This window comes from Schistocerca gregaria, chromosome 2 (assembly GCF_023897955.1).
Source record: "Schistocerca gregaria isolate iqSchGreg1 chromosome 2, iqSchGreg1.2, whole genome shotgun sequence".
Classification (NCBI taxonomy): Eukaryota; Metazoa; Arthropoda; class Insecta; order Orthoptera; family Acrididae; genus Schistocerca; species Schistocerca gregaria.
This window is the reverse complement of record NC_064921.1, coordinates 608,926,421-608,954,077: the sequence shown is the minus strand read 5'-3', so window position 1 is coordinate 608,954,077 and position 27,657 is coordinate 608,926,421. Positions and strand designations below refer to the sequence as shown.

General features: G+C 41.2%; 1 protein-coding gene across 3 annotated transcripts in view; it reads left to right on the top strand.

Annotated features, from left to right (window-relative positions):
* The window catches only part of LOC126334572 (protein N-terminal asparagine amidohydrolase-like), a 133,221-nt gene extending 106,660 nt beyond the window's left edge, over positions 1-26,561 (top strand). For 2 of the 3 annotated variants that reach the window (XM_049996956.1, XM_049996955.1), the window contains exons 7-8: positions 3,498-3,659; positions 26,375-26,561. In XM_049996956.1, the coding sequence (XP_049852913.1) occupies positions 3,498-3,659; positions 26,375-26,500 (288 nt within the window). In that variant the 3' untranslated portion in view covers positions 26,501-26,561. Of the gene's footprint in view, positions 1-3,497; positions 3,660-4,533; positions 4,641-26,374 lie in introns of all 3 variants that reach the window. The other variant, XR_007564757.1, reaches the window with a different exon arrangement.
* Positions 26,562-27,657: the final 1,096 nt, after the last annotated feature.

Genomic DNA, 27,657 nt, shown 5'->3' with positions numbered 1-27,657 from the left:
GTCATGTACTATTTTGTGTAATGTAATATCTTGTACAGACACCTTTTATTAACCTGATACGTTCCACATCATTACGAAGTGTCATATCCGTGATCTATGGAACAAGTACTAATCTAATGTCTAATCTAATAGAGAACTTTACCACGCCGGTAGTGATTCTGTTTCATAAGAAAGTAAATGCACAATGTTGTGAGAACTACAGAACCATTTCATTAATTTCACATGCTTGCAACATTCTTCTGAATGTCATCCAAGAACAAATGAGAACTTACTTCAATAAAGAAATACCACCAGAGCAAGCTGGGTTTGTGCATAATAAAGAAATACAATAGCAGATTCTCGGTGTCAGGCAGGTAATTGAAAATGTAAGGAATTCAATAATACCTTTAGTTCTTTGTTTCTTGGCCTATAGCAAGGCTTTCCACTGTGTTTGATGGAAAGAACTGTGGAGGGTACTAGCAGAAATAGGCATTCCTGATCATCTTATTATGCTTATCAAAAATCTCTACTCTGATAGTAAAGTAATAATGAGACTAGATAAAACTATTTCATACCCTTTTGAACCACATAAAGGAGTTACACAGGGGTGCATTCTGTCACCAGTTCTATTTAATGTTTATAGAGAATAAGTTATGAGGAAAAGTTTTCAGGGCAGGACTGGTGGGATCCAAATTGGAGGATGAAGAACCAGTAATGTAAGATTCGCTGATGAAATCACACTGTATACAGAATCACTAGTGGAAATGAAGGAACCACTGGATAGCATTTAGAGAGAAAGGGAAGAACTTGGATTGTCATTTAATAAGAAAAAGAATCAATATCACGATAACTGATAGAGGTGAGTCACTACCAGTCACAGATGTACTAACTGAATATGGAGAAGTGGATCACTTTGTCTGTCTGGGCTCCATGGTTCAGAAAGAGGGTTGCCCACACAGGAAATATAACGCAGGATTGATCTGGGTAGGGAATCTGCATTGAAGTTGACTGTGATTTGGAAAGACTGAGCCCTAACCAGACATGCTGAACTGAAAGTGCTGAAATCTCTACCACTTCTTTTTCTTTATGGCATTGAAACATGAACAACAACTGGAGGAGACCACAAAAGAAGTTATGTTTTTGTGATGTGGATTCACAGGAGGCTGCTGAGAATATCGTGGATGGCCAAACAGATCAACAAATCTATCTTTCAAGAACTCAGGTTGGGGAAGAGGTCATTCAGTATTTCTTTCCAGTGAATCCTGCAGTTCTTTGGTCATGTAATTCAATAGTAGGAGGATAATGTGGAAAAGATGATCATCCAAGGCAAAGCAAAGCAAAGCAAAGGCAATTCAAAGAAACTTTGCAGGTAAGACCACTGCAACAATGGGTAGATCAGATAAAGGAGGAAATACACCAAACATGGGGCCAGCTGCTTTGAGTTGCAGAAGACAGGGGGAAAATGGAGACAGACTGTTAACAGGATTGTGCGATGGGTCACCAACTTTCAACTGTTAAAGAAGGAGTGTTGATGATGAATCAAGGTTGTTTGTGCATCAACTGTTTGGCCTCCCCTACCCACTTGTTCCCTTGCCTGCCCAGCTGTTCTTACACACAAGCAGGAACAGCCTCATCTAAACAAACAAGAAATATGGGAAAGATAATGAACAAGAAGCACTTAACAGGAAAGCTACTGATTCATGGAGAAAGTGAAGTTAAAGTTAATGAAAGACCCAAGAACAGCTATAGGTGATGTCAAAGCCAGGAGTAAAGTATTGGTAGAAGAACTGAAGGTTGGAAATTAATGGTTGGGAGGGACAGTGGAATTAAACAAGTCTGACTCTTATAAATGATAATTTAGCTGCAAAATGGGAAAATATACACAGTTCCTGATTTGGACAGATCATCCAGTGATCTGCAAATGTGTAAAATTATGAAACTGACAACATAAGACCAAAAAGACTGTGTTTGAGAATAATGCTCCTCACTGACAAACAGCAATAAAAATGACCCTTAGTGAAATGTACAATTGCAAAAATGCAACTGGTGTAGAGAAATTTTTGCAGTTTTCATACACAGAATCTGGCCTTGTGATTTAATTGCATGATCATAATTTGAATGCAAACACTTTGCTCACACATAGTTGCCTAGAAAAACACACTGGGGGAAAGTACATTTCTAGTACCAAGTTCCTTATAATTTAATAGTTTTTTGAATTGAATTTTCTCACTGATACCATTAACCATGATTATGCTTAATATCTCAGGGTTGCAGATCCAAATGACACAGTGAAATACAAGTATGTAGCTCCAGTACAGTACTTTTAAGCACACCATGCAATATAATGGAATAAATGCCCACCAAATAAAATATCTAATAGTTATGCAGCACTATGAGAAGAATTACGATAAATTAAATCAAAGGCCATTGCTGTCTAATTTCATTAGGGAATATAAAATGGCTATAGCACAGATGGTAAAAGTTCTTTGTCAGCAAAAGAGATTATGTTTGAGACTTCAACTTGCACCTTGTACAACTTTCCGAAAAGGTAAAGGATAATAAATGGAAAACCCATGAAACTGTATTCACATGTCAAAACACTTAACAGCACTTGAAGTACATGGAGTAATCAGTAGGTCAGACTCGATTAAACAGCTCATTTTGTAGTAGTAGACAGACAGTAGGGCAGCAGATTACCTGCCACTTCAGTGCTTGAAAGTTGTAACTTTGGAGGAGCCACAGCATCCATAACCACTGTCTGGTATCACATACAGAAGCCTCCATAACATATTAAAACTGCTGAAATTAGTGTGGGTACAGGAAACTGTTGTTATTTGGTCAAAATATAGGAAAGTGGTACCTTACGTGATGGATCACTGTACAAGTTAGTTTGCACATGTTACATGAAGTAATGAATCTCTTTCTTAATAGATCAGTCTAGTGTTGAGGAGCATGTTTGCATGAAGTAAAATGGAACCAGTGGTACATTTTGTCACCATGTATCACAGGATTTTCCTGATATATCACCTTGCTCATTTGTTCACCTACAGCAGCATGTTAAGCACCTATTCATTCAGCATGATGATGCAATACCTCCTCACCTCTGAATTGTCAGCCATTTGATGAAACAGTCCAAGGCTGTGAAGAAACTTTGTTGATGTCTGATTTAATCTGACCACAAACCAGATACATATGATTTTGATATTATTAAAAGGGTTGTGTGCTTATTAGAAACCTTCTGTGACCAATCTTTATGAGTTTCAGCAACCTCTGAGTGTCATGGATCACCATGCCTCCCCAACACATTTGGTGTCTTATGATGTCCATACCACAAGTCACAACTTTGAAAGGAGGAGTGTGATGATATACATTTCTAAAGAGGTGCATCTAATTCAATTGATCATTAGTGTGCATCAGTTCTTTTTATACTCAGTGTGATCAGAAACTGTTATTGTTGTATCTAAATTATGATTATCAAGAGAAGTGGAATGATTTTTTTCTGTCTTTATTTCTGCTAGATGATGGAAGTATACAATAATGAGACAAGAATGTTGAAGATAGGCCCATTTGATTATTCACCTTTGGATGACGCAGAGATGTGGCTGAATCTACCTGATGAAGTTATTCTGCGTTACATGAGCACATCCCCTGAAGTTGAACCACCCCATTTTGTGTCACAGGTCTGTACTGTTTAATAACATTTTATTCTCACTGCTTCTAATATGTAACTTTAAAAAGAATTCTGGTGTCTCAGTACTTCCTGCCATATTGTGATAGTATTGGTTAAAATATTTATGGTTCTTTAATTGTAAAAAAAGCTCATTTATTATGTCATAGTTGAAACAATGAGTTTTTGTTCTTGTATTCAGCTTAAAGAAAGCTACAGGAAACACTCTACTTGGAAGCATTATTGTACACAGTCATTTCTCTCTGTAGTATAAATAAAACTGTAATGATGGAAACTATTTTCCTCCAGTACATAAGCTTTTCTCTTGACATTCAAATTGTTTGCCTCACATTGTGTAACATGTCAGCAGGGGCTCTTCTACAAGTACATGTCATCCTCCTCTATGCTTCTTTTGATCTGCTATACTTCAAAAGTACAAGCCTTATTGTTGGTTTATTTGTGTTGTTCTTGTCTGACATACTATTTCTACATGGGGCATTGTAACTTTCATACCACTGGGTAGGAGAAAATACAGGTATCTCAACTTTTTCACATTTATTAGTCCTTCTCCACATAATATCCAGAAAGTTCACGTTTTCCCCCCTGCAGTGTATAATCTGTGATATACCATGACCTTAGGTCTCAGTTTGGGTCTGAAAAAAATTTTCAACTGCTGAGATAACTTCGCCACTGCTCAGAAAATGTTTCTAGCCTATGGTTCCTTTTTGAAAGGGAAAGAAATTGCGCAGTTCTAGTTTCTGTGACCGAGGTGAATGTAGTAAGATTTTATAGGTTAGGCATGAACGAAGTGAGACAATTGAGCAGAGTGCATGGACACATGGTTATGCATAGGTTGCAGACTTTTTTGTGATTCTGTTTGATTTCAGGCTGCAGATGGTCGGGAGGTTTCAGTGATGTTGTGTCCCTCCCTGTGTAATTGGTGAAGAAGAGTCGTGGACAATCTCCAAAGCTAGCATCATTTTCCAGGAGCAAAGTGTGTCCTTACCTTTTTTTGGTGGATGAGAAATTAGCTGTATTACAGTTGTTTGCTTCTGTCTTTCATTTTTGTATCGGCAAGCTTAGCATTCCTCCGCTGTGTGGCTGAAAAAACTTGTTTTCTTTGTCCTTGCACATTATCAACATTTCTGCAATAGATGATATATTCTGTTCTTTTTGAGTGAAATCATGCATGATCTTGTGCACTAAACCTACAGTAATACCAACCTATCTGATAGTTTTTTGAATTATAATGCCCTTATCAGATAGCATGATAGTTTTCAGCTTTGTAGTGATCCTTGGCTCCTCTGTCAGTGGTGATCATCTTCAAGATAAATGTCTTCCATATCTATATGACTGCACTGATACAATCTTTTCCACTTGTTCACAATCTCCCATGCTGGTGTGTGATTTTCATGTGAAATCGATGTTTCGTTATGAATTTCTGCTTTCTTTTTCCTTTTCAAATGCAAATTGAAAATCACTGAATGTGTGCCTATGTTCCTCCCATGACAGCCATCTCACTTCGGTGCGCTACAACAGTGCTGCCAAGCAACACAGGTCTGTAAGAATTAACACAGGTTGGTAAGAATAACATGAACATCAACAACAACAACAACAACAACAAACTGCACTTCCAATGCATATGCTTGCATTTCAGTATTGACACTGTTTCTAGGCAGAGGTATGATGTAATGAACTCATATATTTTTTGTGATAACTGCATTGCTAGCACTCTTCAGTGACTTATCTAGTGATAAATTGACTGTTATGACATTTTATTATAAAATCTTAATGGACTTGTTGCTACTGGATGTTTCTGTGATGACGATGATGATACAAACTTTCAAGTATACTACAGTTACCAGCACAGTAAGCTGAAACACTACCAAGGAGGTGCTGATCTCTTCCTTTTAGTGTAATGGTCAAATATGCCTACCATAGGTAAAGAACAAATATTAAAAACAACAGATATTGAAGGACACATCCACTCACTCGTATAAACATCATGTAAGGACCAAAAACAACTATAGAGAGAGACACCAGATGGCTGTCGAAGTAATTCCAAATAAATACATCCATTTTTAATATTTTTACTATTACCATTTGTCTACTTGTTTAAAGGTTAGACCATTATAAAATGGAATCTTTTGAAAGAATTTGAAACCTAGAAAAGCCTACAAGTGCACAATTTGTAGCAAATTAAGGTTTAAAATATTACCTCCACAGGCGACTCCCATTAGATTTGAACGCTCGTCCTTAACATTCATAAACCATCAGCCTGTCCACTCATCCATAGAAACAGATGTGAAACACTCATAGTTGTAGTAATTCCACCGACGTGGAGTTCTTGTATTTCAACCATTTCTATGTGCTCGACTAATGATCTTCAAAAGAAATAATACGAGTTAAACTGCAATGAGTCTCAACATATACTGTATCCTAACTGTTATATTACTTCTATTTGATGATGTAAACACCAACATAAAGCTCCATAGACTGCTAGATTTGTGGATACTGACACTTCTGAACTTGGGTGTGTGCAGTGCTCTGTTCTTGTAATTATTAAGACCGGACAATATTTTTATATTATATTATGTATGAAATAGGTGTCACACATGGTACTGTTAGAAATTTAGTATGGGAAGAGCTGCCAAGCACCTGCCATTCATATAGAGAACAAGCTTTAATTTATGCTGACTTCAGACCTTATATCACTTTGAGCCAATATATGTTGCAGCATTGTATTGTTGGTCCTCACTTTCTTGTGTATGTACTTTCCTTGGTTGTAGTGTGTTGCACTAGAGAGAAACTTTTCAACAAATGTGTGTGTCTTAGAAATCCCCATGTTGTAAAAAGTCACCAACACAGACTGTCAGTGAACTTTTGGCAAGATATTGTTATTGATTGGGTAATAGGCCCATATTTACTTACTTCTGACTTTTATTTACTCATGTCTACTCTGTTTATGAGATATGTACTTCCCACAATGTTAGGAATAACCTCATTTCATTTTCATACACACATATATTGCAACTAACTTTGCAGTACTGCTAGTGAATATCAGTATCCGATGTTTTCTGAAAGATGGATGGAAAGAGGATGTCATGTTTTGTGGTCAGTTCAATTGCCTGGTGTGGCTCCACTTAATTTCATTTCCTGGGGTCGTATCAAGGGTCTTGTGTATGCATCATCAGTTGAGACATGGCAAGAATTCTTGTTGTGGTCGAACAAGGCCAGGCCAGGCCTGTTCAAATGGGTGTGAAGTTTTTTGTGCCACCATCTACAGTTATACAAATAAATAAAATTACTGTACAAATATATCTATTTGGATTTATGTCTTAATCAGAAGCCCAACAATAAATAAGGATTTTTCTCAATTTCTGTCGTAACTTTCAACTTACTTGTTTCAAGACTCCTGACTCAAAGTGACACACTGGGCCTATTCTATCATCCCTGAAACAGTAAAGGGCCATTAACCTTGCACCTGACAGTCCAGCACGTTCATTAATCTGGCATTGCTTCATGCATATTGAATATTTTGGACACACTCAGTGGAATCTGGTAACATTCGGCAGTGGCCAACAATTTCAAGTTGTGTGGTGCCAACAGTTATTTCAATCACCTGTCAGACAGCATATGTTGTGCACCAGGTGTCTACAGAAATTAAAAAGTGGTGTTTTAATGTGTAGTCATGATTAGTGCTGATCCATATCACAATGACAGTAAAGCTGTGTATTGTTTTGGGGATGCTTTCTCAAACAAGCATCTATCAAAACAAAGTGGAAGTGAAACATAAACATGCTGCAATACAACAGAAGCTTGACGTTACTAATCAGACTGAGAAAGGTGAGAACAGAAATAAGATCATGGAAGCATATAAAGATGGTTCTTCAAAAAATCTATGATTTAAAAAAAATGACTGCATACGTAAAACTATATACAATTTCATTCGGAAAGTATTTTGTGTTGGAGAGAGTGATAAATTAAACATGCCAAGATACTGGTGAAATTGATGACACTTGAAAGAAACAGAATATTAAATGACTGAAGAGATGATTGTAACTGGTTTTATAGATCAATAAATATAAGGTTACCATTCAAAGGTTTTCTTTGGCACAATGTTTAAGTTGTGGGCTGTGATAGAAAAGGTTATGGGTTTGAATTTCATTGTCAGCTAGTAATATTATTTTATCTTTAAATCTTTATCAAAATGACTGATTATTATTATTTTCAATTAATTGGTTTCAGCGTAATTTTTTAAATATTTTGTCACATTATTCTCATAATTGTATTGGCCTTTTTATTTGCTCTTATTTTTCTTCCTATCATTCTTTTTTCATTGAGAATCTGCCTGTGTTGCCTATAATCTGTAAATGAGTTCCAACCCGGACTGTTCATTGGTCAGAATTATGTCAGCCACCTAGCAAAAGGGAGGTGTTGCAATTTGCTTTTATCGCTGAAATTGAAGTTTTTTGTCTTGAGTTTGCTTGTGCAGGTCATCTTTAATTGCCATGAGCAAAGTGAACATGATTAATAATTCTGCTGCAGGTTGCTGCTTGCCGTTTTCTCATACACATTGCACATCAAGAGGTTGTGGTAAGGTTAGGAGACAAGTGTAAATTGAAGGCTACAAAACCCATTGCTGCAGTCATTGGTCCTCTGAAATCAACTTTGGACAGGACATCTCGCATTCCCGCCGTACCTATGGCAGCAGCTTCCAACATTGCTCCACATTACATGAACAGCATTTCAGCACTTGTGAAGTGACCCATCATGCTTGTGTGTCGCCTTTAACTGAATGGTAGCCGATGTGGCAACATTGTAGCACCAAGTGATAGATGTCAGTTATCAAGTAATTCTAATCGGGCTATGGGTCACCAATGTGTACATTTCATATGAATGGAAATATTATTTCTTGGTGTTGGATGTAGATTATCCTTCCTGTCAGAGTAATTCATATTTACTAGCAACTAATAAACAAATATACTGCAGTGTGGTTATTCATTAATGATACACACTGGTTACAGAATGAAGTGACCTGTTTCATTCGTTCTGTGACCACTAATCAGCTTTATATCATGCTAAGAGCATGCTCCAAATGTGGAGAAAGTCATAAAGGGAAATGTTGTGCTCTTCAGGGTGTGATGCTGTGTGTACCTTCCCCCTTACTTTTGTCCATTGCCACATAACACTGTTCAGGTTCTCCTACAGTCATCCAGACAACACAGATGCGGTGCTAACAATTCATAAGCAGCTGGAGGAAGGGAGGCAAACTGTGTCCATGATGGTGTTGGCCAGGATGATGACAAAGGTTCCTTACATCTGCCCCCAATGCTTTATTTTGGACCTGTTTTGACTTTTGATTGAATAATTATACTGTTTGAAGAATTGCTGTCAGAGCTGCATTCTATTTGTCAAATCCAGAACTTTCCTGGGTGAGGGTGTGCCCCAGCCCATGTAACATCACAGAATTCAATATCATCCTCCGTAGTACCATTCTCGCTGCTACAGGCATTTGTAATAGAGTTGGACAGCCACTCTATCTAAGATCCCACATCTAATTTTGCACACTTGTCAGCACTATAGAGTTATGAAAACAGTTTCAGAGCTCAACAGGGGCTGATGAGTATGGAGAGTGAAGTGACCAGAGGTATTAACTTTTGGTTACCCCCCAGAAAATGTGAACCTTGCCAATACTTTGTCCTTGTGGTGTTGTCATTAGCGGAGCAGCTCAATATTTATTGTACAAAAGACTCTTTGTGAATCACTTGTGCTTTTCGATCATTTGCCATATGAAGCTGAAATGTTGAACCCCAGTTACTCCTACTTTCATTCTGAACAAGTATTCGCATGTGCGGTGCATGACAGTAAACATACAGTTTCTCTCGTTGTGCCACACTGATCATGTGCTGCAAATGATTTAAGCTTACTTATTTTATTTTGATAAATAAGTGCAGTACTGTTACCTTGGACAGATGATGTATTTCCTGCCACTCCAGCACAACAAATCATACAAAAACAACAATTTTGGAGAGATCTTTAATGCGGCATGTCACCGTCACTGCAAATTTTCATAATACACAAATATAAATATGAAAACAACTAAATATAATATGTTAGATTTGGAAATACTAAAATCAAGATGGCATCTGCTTGATTTGCTTCAATTACCCAATTACAGCACAGGACGCCTGATCTTTTCAGTCGGTTACAACATTACTTATTAGTTGTTCAAACATACAAATGCCACAAAAAAATTAAACAAGCAGCACAAATCTAACAGGAATGGTTAATGTCTCAAATTAATGTACAAACAATGTAGTAACAAGCAAAGCCATGCCTTCACATGCATTTAATGGTGAAGAAAGTGAAAGCGTTGGTTTCCCTGAAAGGCACAGAATTGTAGTCACTGGTGATGCCTGCAGCACTCTCTGAAGGAACTATTGCATAACAGTTTTGCGTTGTGGATAAATTCTTTCATGTGATATGCTTGGCAGAACATGTACTCATCTAAACAATCCACAAAATGTTTGGACTTTTGACTATATCATGGGATGACACCTCTGATGTCTCAACACATTCTTTCCACACTCTGTGGGTGAACGGAACAATCTATCAGACGTACAAAGTTCCCTCCCATGTACTGAAAAGCTTCAGACCTATAATGTCAGGTAACTTCCAGCTGTCACTTATGATCATTTTCCCAGGAAGAATCTTTTGATTGGTTATTCTTATCAAGCCCTCCTTAGTTCATGCTTCCACAGGCTCAAGGGAGGCTTTCTTGGACCCTCACTGAACTCCACTGAACACCTACTGTCTGATGATTTTACATCCTTTGCTGTGTTTGCCTTTCTCAAATTGCATCTCATCCCTGGCCCTTGTGTAAATTGTTAATCCCCCACTCTGTGTGCATTTGATATTAGAAGAAAGACCAGTCAGTCACTGTACGCTTAGAGAAGCCAAAATTTTCGATAAGTCTCTCTCTCTGTCTTTCCATGATTCATGTAGATCCACATGGCAAAGAACTCAGAGGTTTTGCTGATATTTGTGAATTACTGAACCAAGTACAGTCCCATACAGTCTGCTTGAATGTGCATTGCATATTGACCGTGCAACTCTTTTCCACATTTTCTGTTCTCCCAAAGTGTTTCCTCATTCAGCATTAATGTAACCAGAGTGTGGCATTTTGGGCAGTCTATGCTTCATAGGAAGACATTATGGTCCAACATCCAAGATCACAAATTTGCTTTATTCATTCAGTATAATGCAACCTATCCGAGCATGCCCGCAATGCATTCGATTTTGGATAGTAAACAGTACAGTCGTAGCACAATTATTTCTTTCACTGTTTCACAACATAATATATTTATAATTTTCAGTGATATAATAATATATATTTCATTTAATACAAAGTCATTTGAGTCCCAGCAGTTTAGCTTGGGCTCTTTTGGGCCCAACCTAACGACACCCTCAGAAATCCCAACTTATTCAGAAACAAAACAGCTGAATATTTGTGGCAGCCAAGATTATAAATTTCATTTCTGTGTACAAGGGCAACAAGAAAATTTATAATCTTGGTTGTAACTATTACTCAGCTGTGCCAATTTAAGCTGTGTGCTTGGATCCCACCCTAACCACATCCTCATATGTTGTGTAATGTTTGCAGAAAAAAAGCTCTGTATTTGTGACAACAAATAATATAAATGTCATTACTTCACTCACAACAATTTAAGTTGTGCTGTTACCTCCCAGTCTAACAACACCTTTCAAAATTATGACGTGTAGATCATGACATATTTGGGAAGAACAGCCAAATATCTGTGACAGCAAAGAATATAAATGTCATTGCTTCACTCAGTAATGTAAGCTGTGCTATTACCTTTCAGTCTAAATACACCATTGGAAATCATGAATTGTCGAATTGTGATGTATCTGGAAAAAACAGCAAAATGTTTGTGACAACAAAGAATATAAATGTCATTGCTTTACTTTCAGCAATCTAAGCTGTGCTCTTAGATCCTAGCCTAAGCACACTTTTAGGAAGAAACAGACAATATTATACAGGAAGGCATAGCTTTGTTTGTAACTGTACTGTTGGTCTATAAATCTGAAACATTAATCATTCCTATTTTATTTGTGCTACAGTTTTTATGAAATTCAAGGTGTCTGTGTGTTCATGCAATGAAATGTCATGTAGCAATTGGCTGACTAGGTCACATGTTGTGAACTGTTGTTGGCTGACAAGATCACATGTACTGTGCTCTTATTAGCTGACAGAGGCAAATCGAGCAGACACAATCTTGATTTCAGTTTTTTCAAAGCTAACGTGTTGTATTTAGTGGTTTCCATATTTATACTTGAAAATTCCTGGCAGATTAACACTGTGTGGCAGACCAAGACTTCAACTTTCACAGGCAAGTGCTCTACCAACTGAGTTATCCAAGCATGAATCACAACCCTTTCTCACCGCTCTACTTTCACCAGTACCTCATTTCTACCTACCAAACTTCACAGAAACTCCTCTGCGAAACTTGCAAGAGCAGCACTCATGAAAGAAACGATATTGCAGAGACATGGCAAAAGTAAAGCAGTGCAGAAAGGTTGTGAGTCATGCTTGGGTAGCTCAGTTGGTAGAGCAAAGGTTCGAGTTCGAGTCTTAGTCCAGCGCACAATTTGAATTTGCCAGGAAGTTTTATATCAATGGACACTCTGCTGCAGAGTGACAATTTCCATCTGGGTATTAATACCTGCTTATTATGAAAATATGCAGTTCCAGTTATATACCACATTAAAGATCTCTCCAAGGTGCTTCATTTTTTATGTGCTTTGTTACTCTGTTGTGGCAAAAGTGTGATATCAGTGTGTAAAACCTTTACAATAAGTCCTTATACCTGAACACCATTGTAAAAAATAATATCATGTGGTACTGTATTCAGAAAATTGATTTTTTGTGTAACTGTTCTCATCATAACAATGGTCATCTGCAGTTAAAAATGTAGGATGTTTCAAAAAGGTTCATATGATTCCACAAGACTATATCTTATGCTTAAGTGAAGATATAAACTTTGGGTAAATTTCAATTTACACATGGGACTGCTAAGCTATTATTTTTCAAAAGAACCATCTCACTTTACTGGGTTATACCCCGTCAGTCCAGAAAGTTTCAAAACTGGATTAATAAATTGTAGAGAAAAGTTAAGATACCGGTTTTAATGTTTTGGGTTTTCTTCATAGTCTCTTCCATAGAACATTCCTACAAACATGTGAAAATGACAGGAAAGTCCATTTTTAAGGTGTTCAGCTTGCATCCCACATTGGCTTAAATGTTGATTATGTCCTCAGAGTGCTGACCCTTCATGTGAATTTCTGTACTTTGTCATTTTGTGGTATATTTGTATTGATAACTCCAAGTCTCCTCAGCTCTGATGATACTTTCCAGAAAACTCTATTTGCGTTTTGAATTTCAATGAAGCCATGGTATGTGTCCACATGGCATTGTTTTTGTTCTGGCATCAAGATATGTGGGCCAACTTTGCACACACTTTTCCCGTCTTGAGAACATTGTGTAGAATGTCGTGAACACTTGATTTACGGCCACACGTCCAAATCTGTCTGCTCACAACTGCCTGCTGATGTCTTGTCATTTACAGTTGTCAGTTCAACCTGCCACCACAGTTACTGTGCTGACATTGCTTATGCACCAGGAATGCAATCAGTCTCATTACATTTTAGATGCATAAGATATCTTTTGTATTCATGCACATATGGCCTTGGGATACATTTTACAGTTACATTTAGGATCAAAGTTTCCCTAAAGCTTTCACAAAGGCTTGGCGTGCACTGTACTGGATGCACAACAAACATCCGGATGATAATTAGACTTGACTCATATTTTATCAGCATGTCTGGAGTTTATGCACCCATTGTCGTTAGAGGGGGAGGCACATAGACTATCTTTCACAACTCCCCCCCCCCCCCCCCCCCAAACACACACACATTAACTGAGATCAGACAACCTTGGAGTACCTTGGTGCATTGCTGTAGGAGGTACAGTGCTATACTCTTGAATAAGTGAGCAAGATAGCTGCATAAGGGAAAACCATACCAGCAACCATATGGGCTTGCAGCTTATGACTGGCCCAAAGTTAAATTTTTTACTTTTGGTGCATGAGATAAGAGTTACCCCAAACAGCAATATTCATTCATGTAGAGGATATAGTCTTGTGAAAACAGATGGATCTTTTTTAAACTCCTGTGTTTTACACAGTTGTTGACAGCTTTTTCACCTTAGTTCATAATGAACATTAAATATTCCCATAATATCATAATTTATTTTCAGCTTTGAAGCACTTATATTTGCTCATTCTGTGAAATTAGTGTCGTTTTATTAATTATGAGCTGAATATGCAACATTTTGTGATTGCTTCTTGATTCCAGCCTTGTGTTAGGCAGGAAAAGAAATCCAATGCATGTGCAGTGTGAAATCAAAGTAATGTTATTTTCAAGTTTTTAGAAGTATAAGTGTAGTGCACAAATTATAATGTAACAACAAAAATAATCAATTTTTGAAAATATAATGTTGTTGTATAGATAAAAAAATTTACTCACCAAGCAGTGGAAGGAGGACACATGTATAAAAGGTATTAAAGTTTGCAAGCTTTTGTAGCCAACTGTCCATTCTTCAGGCAGAAGGTTTGAAGGGGTAGGAAGAACAGTGAAGGAAAAAGGACTGAAGTTTAGGAAAAGGAGCAGAGTGTGGAAAAGTCGCTCAGAACCCCAGCTGAGAGGAGACTGACCAGACGGGTGATAAGAAAGACTGATTTTTAGGGTCTGGACCAGATGACATTTGAGAACTTGAGAGCTTAAAGATGGAACATAGGGTTATCCACAAGACAGAGATTACTGCCAAAACATCATGCACAACTCAATAAGAGCAGAAAGCTAAGTACATTGTTTGTTCTAGATATGGGAGGGCGACAGCAAGAAAAGACTGCTCAGAAAATGAATGATGTAGAAAACTAAAAGTAATTGAAAAAAGGAGTAGTTACTGTGAGGAAATGCTGAGATAGAAGAAATTAACATAAATTAAGGCCAGGTAGTTGGCAAGAACCAGGAATGTGCTGTTGTGCCAGTTTCCACCTGCAGAGTTCTAGGAAACTGGAGTCTGAGCGAAGAATTCAGATGGCACTTGTGGGGAAACAGGCACTGATGTCACAACTGTCATGCTGTAGAGCATGCCCTGCAACAGGATATTGTGTGTTGCCCATATACACCCTATGCCTATGCCTATTCATCCTAACTCATATCTTAGTGGTGGTCGTGCCGTTGTGAAAGGCATACATAACCGCTGGTATATGATGTGTCATTTCATAGGTGGCTCTCACCAGTTGCAGGGCTGATATAGGTGGTGTTAGGAGTGTGCTAGGGCAAATCTTATAATACTGGAGACAGTCATAGTGTAGGAGCCATAGTGTAGGGAGATGTGTGGAGAAGGGGCATAGGGTCTGACAAGGATATTGCAGAGATTGGGTGGGTGACGAATAGCTATTCTAGGCTTGGTGGGCAGAATGTCAGACAGAATGGGTCTCCTTTCCGGGAACAATTTTAAGCAGTCATAGCTTTGTCAGAGTAGCTGATTAATACATTCAAAACCAGCATAATACTAAGTGGCAAATGGTGTACTCCTGTGTTGTTATTTCAGAGTGATCAGAAATACCCGGATTGAATGTGATGGCCCACTTTTGAACTAGGCTGTTGTGGTCGTTATGTCCAGTGAAGGCTGAGGTGAGAATGGTGGTGACCTGCAGTCCCTCCCTAAAATCTCAAGCCCCTCACAAGGACTAACACTCATTCCAAACCATGCATCCTCAGATCTACAAACTCAATCATCCTGGGCATCCTATAGTTGCTCGCTTCAAAGCACCTACCAATTGGATATCTGCCTCAGTTGATTTACACATGCAACTCATATTACAAAGACTTCCTATGCTAAAGACACCAACCATTTCATAGACATTATGAAATCTGTGCCTGTTCCACTTGCTTGTCACCATTGGTACCACCTCCCTCCGTACCAACATCCCCCCAAGTACATGGTCGGTCTGCTGCTGAACATTTACCCAGTCAGCATCTAGCTGATTCTAAACCTATGAAATCCTTCATGCTGACCTTAATAAACTTTATACATACAGGCACCTATTTTATCTTTGAGGGGCAGACATACAAACAAATCAGAGGCACAGCTTTGGGAATCAATATGGCTCTTTCGTGTGCCAACTTTTTCATGGGCTGCTTGGACGGGACTCTCCTAGGATCCATAAGCCTTCAGCATCTAGTTTGGTTTAGATACATTGATGACCTTGTAAGGGATCTGTGATCCCACGAACATAGATGCTAGTATCCGACGCCCGGGTCGATAGTTGACAGGAGTCGATTGTCGAGTGCTGCAGAAGGCAGTGAGATGAGTGTCGAGTGAGGAATTGTACTAGGGAGTGTGGAGTGAGCGGTGGTGTTGGAGAGATGGGCAAGAATGGTGGTGGAGTGAGTTGTAAACGGTAAAATTCACTGGAGTATGACGAGTGAGCATGTCCCCCTGATCGTCGTGGGGTTGACCCTCACTAATACCGATTCGCGAGTGATATGAAACAGAAAGTGACAAGTGCCGAATTACGTGTTTCGCGTCAACCGCATCGGCCAGCAACAACCATGGTTTGCAGTGAGGATTGTTGTGGATGTTAACTATCAGCATTGCGTGTGATGAAGCACTGAAAATCAGCCATCAATAAAAAGATATAGCCGTAATTAGACGTGTAAGGCGAAGGTAGCAACTGCCTCAGAATTTGTGTGTTAGTAGGAAATATGTATCAGTTTGTACATTGCAACCTTTATGGTTCTTAATAATAGACAAACTTTCAATCATTCCACTATTCAGTCTCAGAACAGCCGCGCTCGGTTGAAATACCCCAGAAGCCACAGCAGAAAACCGGTAGCCTTTCATCCATTAAGCACACAGTCATGTAATCATAATAATTAACTATTTGGTGGCTTCAGTAAATTACACAAAATCCAGTAAAGGAATTTAAACGGAGGTGTTTCAACCTCTTTGCCATTTGTGCTTATGTTGAGGATGACTTATTAAAATTCTTGAAATCTCTAAATGCATTCTCCCAATTAAATTTCACATGATCCTATTCTGAATCCCACTCCATTTTTCTTGATGTTGATTTCATTCTCAGCAAAGGTCAGCTACACAGTTATGTTCACATTAGACCTACTAACAAACAAGAGTATTTACATTTTGACAGTTAGCAACCTTTCCATGTTGAACATTCTCTCCAATACTGTTTTGGAATTTGCAGCAAACATGTTCAGATGCAGATTCTTTACAGTGATACACCACCATCCTCACTTCAGCCTTCATTGCATGTAATTAGCCTACCAGCCTAGTTCAAAAGCAGTTTTCCTGAGCTATCACATCCCATCCTCGTACTGCTGATATCTTCGAAAAACAACTCAAGAGTACACCACTCATCACTCAATATTGATGATGATGATGATGATGATGATGTGGTCTTCAGTCCTGAGACTGGTTTGATGCAGCTCTCCATGCTACTCTATCCTGTGCAAGCTTCTTCATCTCCTAGTACCTACTACAACCTACATCCTTCTGAATCTGCTTAGTGTATTCATCTCTTGGTCTTCCTCTACGATTTTTACCCTCCACGCTGCCCTCCAATACTAAACTGGTGATCTCTTGATGCAACAGAACACGTCCTACCAACCGATCCCTTCATCTAGTCAAGTTGTGCCACTACAAACTTCTCTTCTCCCCAATCCTATTCAATACTTCCTCATTAGTTATGTGATCTACCCATCTAATCTTCAGCATTCTTCTGTAACACCACATTTTGAAAGCTTCTATTCTCTTCTTGTCCAAAAAAATTATCATCCGACTTTCACTTCCATACATGGCTATACTCCATACAAATGCTTTCAGAAATGACTTCCTTATACTTAAACATATACTCGATGTTAACAAATTTCTCTTCTTCAGAAGTGCTTTCCTTGTCATTGCCAGTCTACATTTTATATCCTCTCTACTTCGACCATCATCAGTTATTTTGCTCCCCAAATAGCAAAACTCCTCTGCTACTTTAAGTGTCTCACTTCCTAATCTTATTCCCTCAGCATCACCCGACGTAATTCTACTACATTCCATTATCCTTGTTTTGCTTTTGTTGATGTTCATCTTATATCCTCCTTTCAAGACACTATCCATTCCGTTCAACTGCTCTTCCAAGTCCTTTGCTGTGTCTGACAGAATTACAATGTCATTGGTGAACCTCAAAGTTTTTACTTCTTCTCCAAATTTTTCTTTTGTTTCCTTCACTGATTGCTCAAAATAGAGATTTGAGGCTACAACCCTGTCTCACTCCTTTCCCAACCACTGCTTCCCTTTAAACAGAAATTTGACAAGGATATGACTTCCTAAAATTGTGCCCTGAAAAGAGATCCATTTTGGCTCATATTTTACCCACCAGCCCCCAGGGGCTCAGCATTCACTTGCTGAGTACGGGCTTGGCGACCCCGGGGTCCTGAGCTGGGGACTGGTCTGCGCCGCCAGTGTCCTGTCACCGTAACCCCCGGACATGCTTCAGCGACCACCGTACGGCGCGGCGGTGAAATGTTGTGTGCTGCGGGGAATGGTAACCTTGGCTTGACCGCCTGGATTGCGAGGAAGGCCAACCTCTATAAAAACCCCTCAATCTTTCGGTGTGCTCCACGCCTAGAAGATGCATGGCTGTTGGGGTGGAACAGTCGCAAGCGGGCAACCTCTGGGGCACCTGCCGCACCCCAGTTGTATAAGGCTTACTCAGGCACGCGGGGCTCTGTCTGAGCAGACTTTTAGTTCCCTAGCTGCTCGTGGGACCGCAATGGACCCTTCGACCTCTACATTTCCCCCTACCAGTGGCTTGGGTGGGCCGCTGGTAGGAAAACACACCCCATCGAAAAAGCGGCTACGCGCTGCGAGTCCTCCAGCGCCTGGTGTTGCTAGAGATTTAACAGAATGTAGTAATGGAGCACATGCTGATAATCAGAATGTGTTTTTGATTATTAAAAGGAAGGAGGTTAGCTTTGAGAGGGTTTCTCCCTTTTACATCCACAAGGGTCTTGAGGGAATTGCAGGAACACTGAAATCTGTAAAGCGACTGCGCAATGGGACTCTGTTAGTTGAAACTTCTAGTTCCCGTCAAGTCGCTGCCCTTTGGAAAGCAAATTGTCTAGGAGAGTACGCTGTTGAGACCGAGCTCCACTCCACTTTGAATTATAGTAAGGGTGTTGTGACGTGTAGGGACTTGGTGGATATCCCCATAGACGTGCTAAAATCTGAGTGGGCTGACGAAGGAATTGTTGACGTGCAGCACATTATGAAACGAGTCAATGGGGACCTCGTCAAATCTGACTCGTTTATTCTCACATTCAGTTGCCCGAGACTCCCAGAGCATGTTAAAGCGGGGTTCTTACGTTTGCCCGTACGGCCATATTTCCCCAACCCAATGCGCTGTTTTAAATGTCAGCGCTTTGGGCATACTACGTTGGGGTGCAATGGGATAGCCACTTGTGGTAAATGTGATCAGCCTGCCCATGACGGAGCCGATTGTTCATCCCTGTGAAGTGCGTGAATTGCTCTGGGAGTCACCCTGTCTGGAGCCGGATCTGCCCCATCTATCTCGAAGAACGGAAGGTACAGGAGATTAAAACATTTAAGCGCATCCCCTATGGTGAGGCCAAGAAGCTCTTTAAGGCCATGCAACCTCCTGTGTTTTCAACATCTTTCGCTTCCGCTCTCAAAAAACCGGTACAACTGGCCACTGTTGCTACACAAACAGAGGTTGCTAGTGTTAGCACTAAAACCTGTGCTTGCCAGTGCACTTGTGCTGCTGCGGTTGTTTTGCAATCTGCGGCTCTCCCCGCTACATCGGACAAGGCCGTGGTTGCTGACATTGAGGTACTTCCAGCCTCCCCCCATATGGCGCCTTCTGCCCAGGCGAGTCAACCTCCAACTATTGACAAGGCTCTGCATTCCAAGCCCCCCAAGACAAAGCCTCAGAAGATGAAGGCTCTGCCACCTGAGGAGACTAGTCAGCGTCGGTCCGATGACGAGGCCATCGTACTTTCTGACATCTCCCGTGGGTCGTCATCGGAGCTTATGGACATTGATGTCGACCGGGGGCGATCTTCTCGCCCCAGGAATAAATCTCCGGCCAGTACGGTCTCTCCTCCAAAGCACAGAGGCAGGGTGAAAGTTCAGCCACCCTGATCACTGCCTCCCATATTACAGTGGAACCTGAATGGGTTCAGGACGCATGTGGCCGAATTACAACTCCTTATACGAGAGTGCCCCTTGTGCTTATGTCTCCAAGAGACACATTTTCGGGCCACTGATTCTCCTTCTTTACGCGGCTATACCGTATATCGAAAAGATGATCTGACGGGGCAAAGGGCAAAGGGTGGTGTTGCGGTTTTTGTCCGTGACATGCACCCATCATCTGAGCTCCCTCTCGTCACCGACTTGCAAGCAGTTGCAGTTGACATTCTTGTGGGTCGGAGGCTCACAGTCTGTTCTGTTTATTTACCACCTCCGGATGCGATAGACTCTGAGGCTCTCACGGACCTCATTAGCCAACTCCCCCGCCCATTTCTTCTTCTGGGGGACTTCAACGCTCATAATGTCTTATGGGGCTCTCGGACTACTTGCCCCAGGGGTCGCATTCTGGAAAGCGTCATGATGTCTGAAGAACTGTGCCTCCTCAACTCTGGTGCTCCCACTCATTTCTGTACTGCTTCCGGATCATCATCGGCTATTGACCTTTCCTTTTGCTCTCCAGCACTCGCGGATTCTGCTCTGTGGGAGGCTGCAGCTGACCTCCATTCTAGTGACCATTTCCCCCTCTGGATTCGCTTCCTGGATGAGGCTGTGGCATTACCAGTGCCGCCCCGGTGGCACCTTTGCAGAGCTGACTGGACACTTTTCAGCCAACTGGCTGTTTTGGAACACCGTGCCAGCATCCACGAATGGGTAGACCATGTTGCAGCCGTGATCTCACATGCTGCTACATTGTCAATCCCACGGTCATCCGGTCATCCCAAGAGTCGTCCTGTCCCTTGGTGGACCACTGAGTGCCACTCAGCCATCCGCGCCCGCCGTGCAGCACTGCGCCACTTCAAGTGCCGTCCCTCAGCTGACAATCTTGCGGCCTTTCGGGTGGCAAGGGCCAGAGCGCGGCGAGTGATTAAAGAGAGCAAACGACGGTCATGGCAATCGTTCTTGAATTCCATCTCTCGCTCCACTAGTTCTACGAAAGTATGGGAAGCCATCAGGAGGATTTCCGGGAAACTCAGCCAGCTACCTGTCACGGCATTGCTGCATCAGGGACGTCTCCTCACGGCGCCGAGAGACATTGCCCAGACACTGGCCATGCATTTTGCGGAATCTACCGCCACTATTAACTGTGATCCAGATTTCTGCCGCTACCGCACTGCCATCGAAAGGGGTCACTTGGACTTCCGGTCTCTAAATTCTGAACCCTATAACTGCCCCTTCACAATGTGGGAACTGGATTCTGCGCTGTCTGTGGCTCATGATACTGCGCCTGGTCATGATCAAATCCGGTACAGCATGCTGCGGCACCTGTTGCTGCCATCCAAGGAAGTTCTCCTGAACTGTTTCAATATGATATGGTTATCTGGCACGTACCCTGACTCGTGGAGGGAGGCAATTTTGATTCCCCTCCTCAAACCAGGGAAGGACCGAACGCATCCCAGTAGTTATCGGAGTATTGCCTTGACGAGCTGTGTTGGGAAGACGTTGGAACGCATGGTCAACCGCCGCCTGGTTTGGCTGCTCGAGACCAGGCAGCTCCTTAGCCCCTCTCAGTGTGGCTTTAGGAGATGTCGTTCCACTATAGACAACTTGACCCTGCTTGAGGCTGCCATCCAGCAGGCCTTTCTATGTAACCAGCATTGTCTAGGGGTCTTCTTTGACATTAATAAGGCGTATGACACTACTTGGCGCCGCCTTATCCTCAATCAACTCCATGAGTGGGGCTTTCGTGGCCGTCTCCCCATCTTCATTCGGTCCTTTCTTTCTCACCGCCTCTTTCGGTATCGGGTTGGAAATGTGCTATCGGATTTGTACGTGCAGGAGAATGGTGTTCCTCAGGGCAGCGTTTTAAGTGTCACCCTCTTTGCCGTTGCTATTAACAGTATCACGTCCACTATCCGGAGTCCTGCCTAATGCTCCTTGTTTGTGGACGATTTTGCTGTTTTCTGTTCTTCCTCCAGTCTTGTCAGTGCTAGTCGGCAGTTACAGCTTACGATAAAGCGCTTAGAGGCATGGACTGCAAAGACGGGTTTTACCTTTTCTGCAGACAAATCTGTGTGTGTTCATTTTAATCCTTCTCGGCATCTTTTTACCTCCCCTGAATTGCGTCTGAGGGACACCGTTCTTCCTTTTAGAGACACTGTGAGGTTCCTGGGCCTCACTTTTGATTCCAAGTTATCGTGGTTGCCTCACCTTAAAGACCTCAAGGTGCGGGCCCTGAAGGCACTGAATATTTTGAAGTGTCTGAGCCATCGGTCCTGGGGAGCAGATCGGGCATGTCTGCTGCAGTTTTATAGGGCTTTCGTCCGATCACGTCTTGACTATGCTTGCACCGTGTATGGGTCAGCAAGGCCTTCGTATCTGAAGATCCTTGACGCAGTACACCATGAGGGTATCAGGCTGGCCACTGGTGCCTTCCGTACCAGTCCCATCCCAACCTGTGTGCTGAGGCAGGGGAACCGCCGCTCGCCATCTGGCAGAAACTCCTCATGGTGCGACGGGTGTGTCATTTCCTTGCCTGTCCTACCTCCCCTGCGTACCCTACCATTGCCCGACCGCCTATGGAACATCTCTTTTCCAGTCGTCCCAGGGCAACAAAACCGTTTGGGATTCGTGCCAAGCATTTGCTTGAGTCGCTTGGTGTGGAGCGTGTGGCCCCCCAACGACAAGGTTTTACTCGCCTGCCTCCCTGGTTGCTCCAGAGGCCCAGCATCCTTCTAGACTTGTCGGAGTACCAGAGGAACTGCACTCCAGCGTTTGTTTTTACCTCCTTATTTTATGATATTTTAAACCAGCATCCGGACCATGTACCTGTATTCACAGATGGCTCTAAACAGGGGGACTGTGTTGGTTGTGCTGTTGTTTTCCCTGATCGAGTCGTCAAGTTACGGCTTCCTGCGGCGTTTACCATCCTCGATGCCGAATTGTTTGCAATCTTGTGGGCATTGGAGCAGATGAGATGTGTTACCAGTCTTAAGTTCCTCATTTTTTCTGACTCCCTGAGTGCCCTTCAGACCATGCAACACTTGTACCCAGCGGATACGGTCGTCCAGAACATCCATGATGCCCTACTCCACCTGCAACGGCAGGGGAAGGAGGTTTCTTTCTGCTGGGTGCCGGGGCACGTGGGTATTAGGGGAAACGAACTGGCGGATGTGGCTGCCAAAGATGCATGTTCCCTCCCTCACGTTGTTGAATGTGCCGTCCCCCTCCATGCTGTAACCTCCCTTTTGCGTTTTCGTGTTATGCATCAATGGGAAGAGGAGTGGTTGGCAGTTTCTGACAATAAGCTGCGTCTGGTAAAGGCCACTACGCGACCATGGCGTACGTCCTACCAGTCATACAGGCGGGATGAGGTTCTCCTCACTCGCCTCCGCATTGGACACAGTCCCTTCACGCATGGTTTTTTACTCCGGCGGGAGGACCTCCCAATCTGCAGTGCTTGTAGCGTCCAGATTACTGTCCGCCACATTTTACTTGACTGCCTTTTATTCTCTGACCAGAGGGCGGTGGTTTCCTTGCCACCGGATTTGCCCTCTATTTTCCAAGACGACGCAGCGACTGTGGTTAAGGTTTTACGGTTTTGTGTCCTGTCCAATCTGTTGCCTCGGATTTTCGGGAGAAGGTTTTAATGTGCTGCTGGGTGACTGGCTCACCCAGGTTTTAGGTAAGAGGTCCGCCAGTCACGATTACCTCCTTGTTTCCCTTCGGTATCTGTTCTCTTTTCCTTGTGTTTCCTTTCCTTTTTTAGTGTGTTTCTTATGCTCTTGTTTTGCCTCTGTATGTGCGCATTTGGAACTGCGTCAGGCCTGTGTCTTTTAGCCGTTCTCCTTGTTCGGCGTCCGTCTTCGTCCCTTCACCGCTTGTGTTCCTGTTTCTATGCGTTTGGGCGCTGATGACCACGCTGTTTAGCGCCCGTAAACCTCAAACACACACACACTTTACCCACCACACATAGAATAGCTTTTTGTTGCCCTCCCAATCTGTGCAGTATCCTTGTCAGATCTTATGCTCCTGCTGCACACCTCTCCCTATCCTATGGTTCCTATACCTGTGACTATCTCTGCTGTAAGACTTGCCCTAGAATGCTCCTGCCACCATTTACACCAGCCCTGTAACCAGCAAATCGTATACTCTGAAAGGGACAGCCACATGTCAAATGACAAATGTTGTATACCAACTGTTATGTAAACACTGTTCGACCTTTTATATCGACATGACTAGAATCAAATTATCACTTAAGATATATGGTCATAGGCATGTATTCTGGCAACATATACTATCCTGTTGCAGAGAATGCTTTGCAACATGACAGCCATGCTTGTTTCACATACGTTCCATCTGGTTCCTTTCCCCAGACACAAGTTTGTACCAACTATGCAGTTGGAAACTGGCACTACAATGTGTCCTTGGCTCTCACCACCCACCTGGCCTTAATTTATATAAATTTCTTCCATCTCAGCATTTCCTTAAAGTAACAATTCCTTTCTTCACTCCCTTTTTATTTTCTACATCAATCACTTTCTGGCCATCTAGTTTTCACTGCTCCCCTCCCATCTCGATCACATTCAATGCACTTAACTTTCTGCTCTTATTAAGTTGTGCTTTATGTTTTAGAAGTAATCTCTGTCTTGTGTATTGCTTTATCTTCCACCTTTAAGCTATCCAGTTTACAAATCTTGTCTGGTGCAACCCCCAACAATTAGTCTTTCTTTCTCTTCTTGTTTGGTAAGTCCGCCGTGTCAGGGGAGACTGACCAGATCTTTTCCTAAACCTCACCAGTCCTTTTCCTTCACCCTTCTTCCTCCCCCTTCAACTATTCAGCCAGAAGAAGGAGTCACTGGTCCCAAAAGCTTGCAATCTTTAATACTTTTTATATATGTGTTCTCTTGCTGTCACTTCGTGAGTACATTTTTTATCCATCCAATTATATTGAATTATAATGCAAAATATTTTAAAAATTCACTCTTAGTATGAACTTAACATAATTTAACTATATTGATGAAATTTTATCAGGATATCAGCCAAGACGCATCATTATCTTGAAGCAGTGTTTCAAAGAATGAGATTTTCACTCTGCAGCGGAGTTTGTGCTGATATGAAACTACCTGGCAGATTAAAACTGTGTGCTGGACCGAGACTCAAACTCGGGACCTTTGCCTTTCGCAGGCAAGTGCTCTACCAAATGAGCTACCCAAGCACGACTCACACCCCGTCCTCACAGCTTTACTTCTGCCAGAACCTTGTCTCCTGCCTTCCAAACTTAACAGAAGCTCTCCTGGGAACCATGCAGAACTAGCACTCGTGAAAGAAAGGATATTGCAGAGACATGGCTTGCGAAAGGCAAAGGCCCCGAGTTCGAGTCTCGGTCCAGCACACAGTTTTAATCTGCCAGGAAGTTTGAGTGTTTCAAAGGTTTGTTGCTTGCCGTCTTTTGATCTGAAGAATGAGAGCAGGGAACTCATAAGAAAAGACTGCCACTTGGATGATAGTACAAGAAGATTTCAGCACTGAAATTCAACTAAGAAAGCCCACCTTCCCGAACTTGATTATAAGCAATATTTTTAGTTAGTCCTCCAGAACTAAGAATAAATAAATCTTTGGTGAATCCATCCTTCAACCTTCAATATAAAGTTCTCATTTGAAGGATTATGAATATCTTAGATCCATTCTGCATTGTTAATACTCAGACTGCTATGACACTATTGATTTTTTTATGTGTAACTTTTTTCCCACACACTAGAGATGTCTTACCATCACAGTACTCTCTCTCTCTCTCTCTCTCTCTCTCTCTCTCTCTCTCTCTCTCTCTCTCTCTCTCTCTCTCTCTGTCTCTGTCTGTCTGTCTAATCAATCAACAATGTGTGTGCCAAGTTTGTTAGAAATTGCTACAGGCATTCCATAGTTTCTATCCCAACACTACTTGTTCACAGATTCTATGTAAGATATGTATTAAGTTTGGGTGAAACTGCTCCAGTCATTGCAGTGGCAGACACGAGTAGCTATAATGTAAAACTTTTTATCGTTAAATGTATGCAAGAATTGTGACTAATTATCTAGTGTCATTTTTGTTGTTATTGGGTGGAACAGTTTAAAACTGTTTTGATAGTTTAAGTTATTGTCTGATTGTTTCATGAGAACAGACAAATCTTGGAAAACTGTTTTGATAGTTTAAGTTATTGTCTGATTGTTTCATGAGAACAGACAAATCTTGGAAAACGTATACTGCATCTGTTCTAAGAGTTATTTCTGTGTCTCTCTGGATGTGACATTCATTGACTTTTTGAAAACACAGGTTTTTGATTATTAACATTAATTTAATGTTCTTTCTTTTTCACCAACAGATTCGGAAGGCACTGAAATGTATGTTAGATCACCCCTCTCCAATTAACACAATATTCAAATTCAACAAACCTCGGTGTTATGTACGAGATGAGACCAAAAATGGATGGGTACTTGTTAAAAAATAATGTGTATAATTTTTGTTATTCATGATATTTGTTTTTATTGTAATAAATATTGTTAATTGAACTGCATGTTTTCTTTATTATTTTGAGTCTCTTTTCTTCACCGACAGACATTTTCCTCCAGACACTAATGAAAAGAAGGAAAAAACCCAGAGATGAGGGTGGATAGTATTAGAGCATCTACAAAAACTTTCCTGTTTGGAAACTTGTAGCTCTACATAGTGATTTGAAACCATAGGAAAGTTTAATCAATTAGAACACATTCATTATCAAGATAATGGAATGAAAACTTACAAAAGTTAGCTTATTTCAGTTTCAAGTGACTTCTGACTACTGCATAACAATGTGAGAAGATTAATACATATCTATTTAAAAATTGGGTGCATATATATCTTGAATGCGAAAACAATATAAGGAACACTAATCATAATTGTTCAGACAGAGTATTCTTGAGTTACAAGAATGCAGATAAACTTTTATTTCAGTCAGTTGTAGTCAGAGATACTGGAGTCACTTGCAATGGCCTGTCCGGCATCCCATGGTATATGAAAATTTTATGAGCATACTAAATACATACAATAATAACACATCTGCCAGTTGGAACCTGGAATTTATCACTCTCATGTGGACCCAATTTGCCCCATTGAAAACAAGACTGTGCTGAACATCCATAAATGTTTGTGCGTAACGTATGGTGATGCTGCATTTGATACAAGTACAGTTGGGTGATGGGTAAAGAAAGTTACAGTCTCAGGAAATGCAGAAACAGAGCTCCATAATCAGTCACACTCGGGATGTCCTCTCACAGCCAGTGCTCCAGACTGCAATGGTCGAGACTCTTGGATATTCAAAGAGGTGTCGACAATGGGTTCCATGAATGCACACAGCAAACCATGAGATTCAAAGAAAGGCCATTTCATCTGAGGACATGGACAAGACATGTTGATGTGTATGTTCACCAAATTATGACTCTTTACAATAAATGTATTCTGAGAAAAAAATTTGGGGCGTCCCTCGTACATATGTTATCTTAGGATGGTTTGTTTATTTATTTTATACTGTTGCTTCTGGTGCAATTTTCATTATGTTCCTTGATTAGAATTTTTTCTCAATTTTTAGTTTTTTGTTGTTAGTAACTTTTGAATTACAAACTTTTGTTT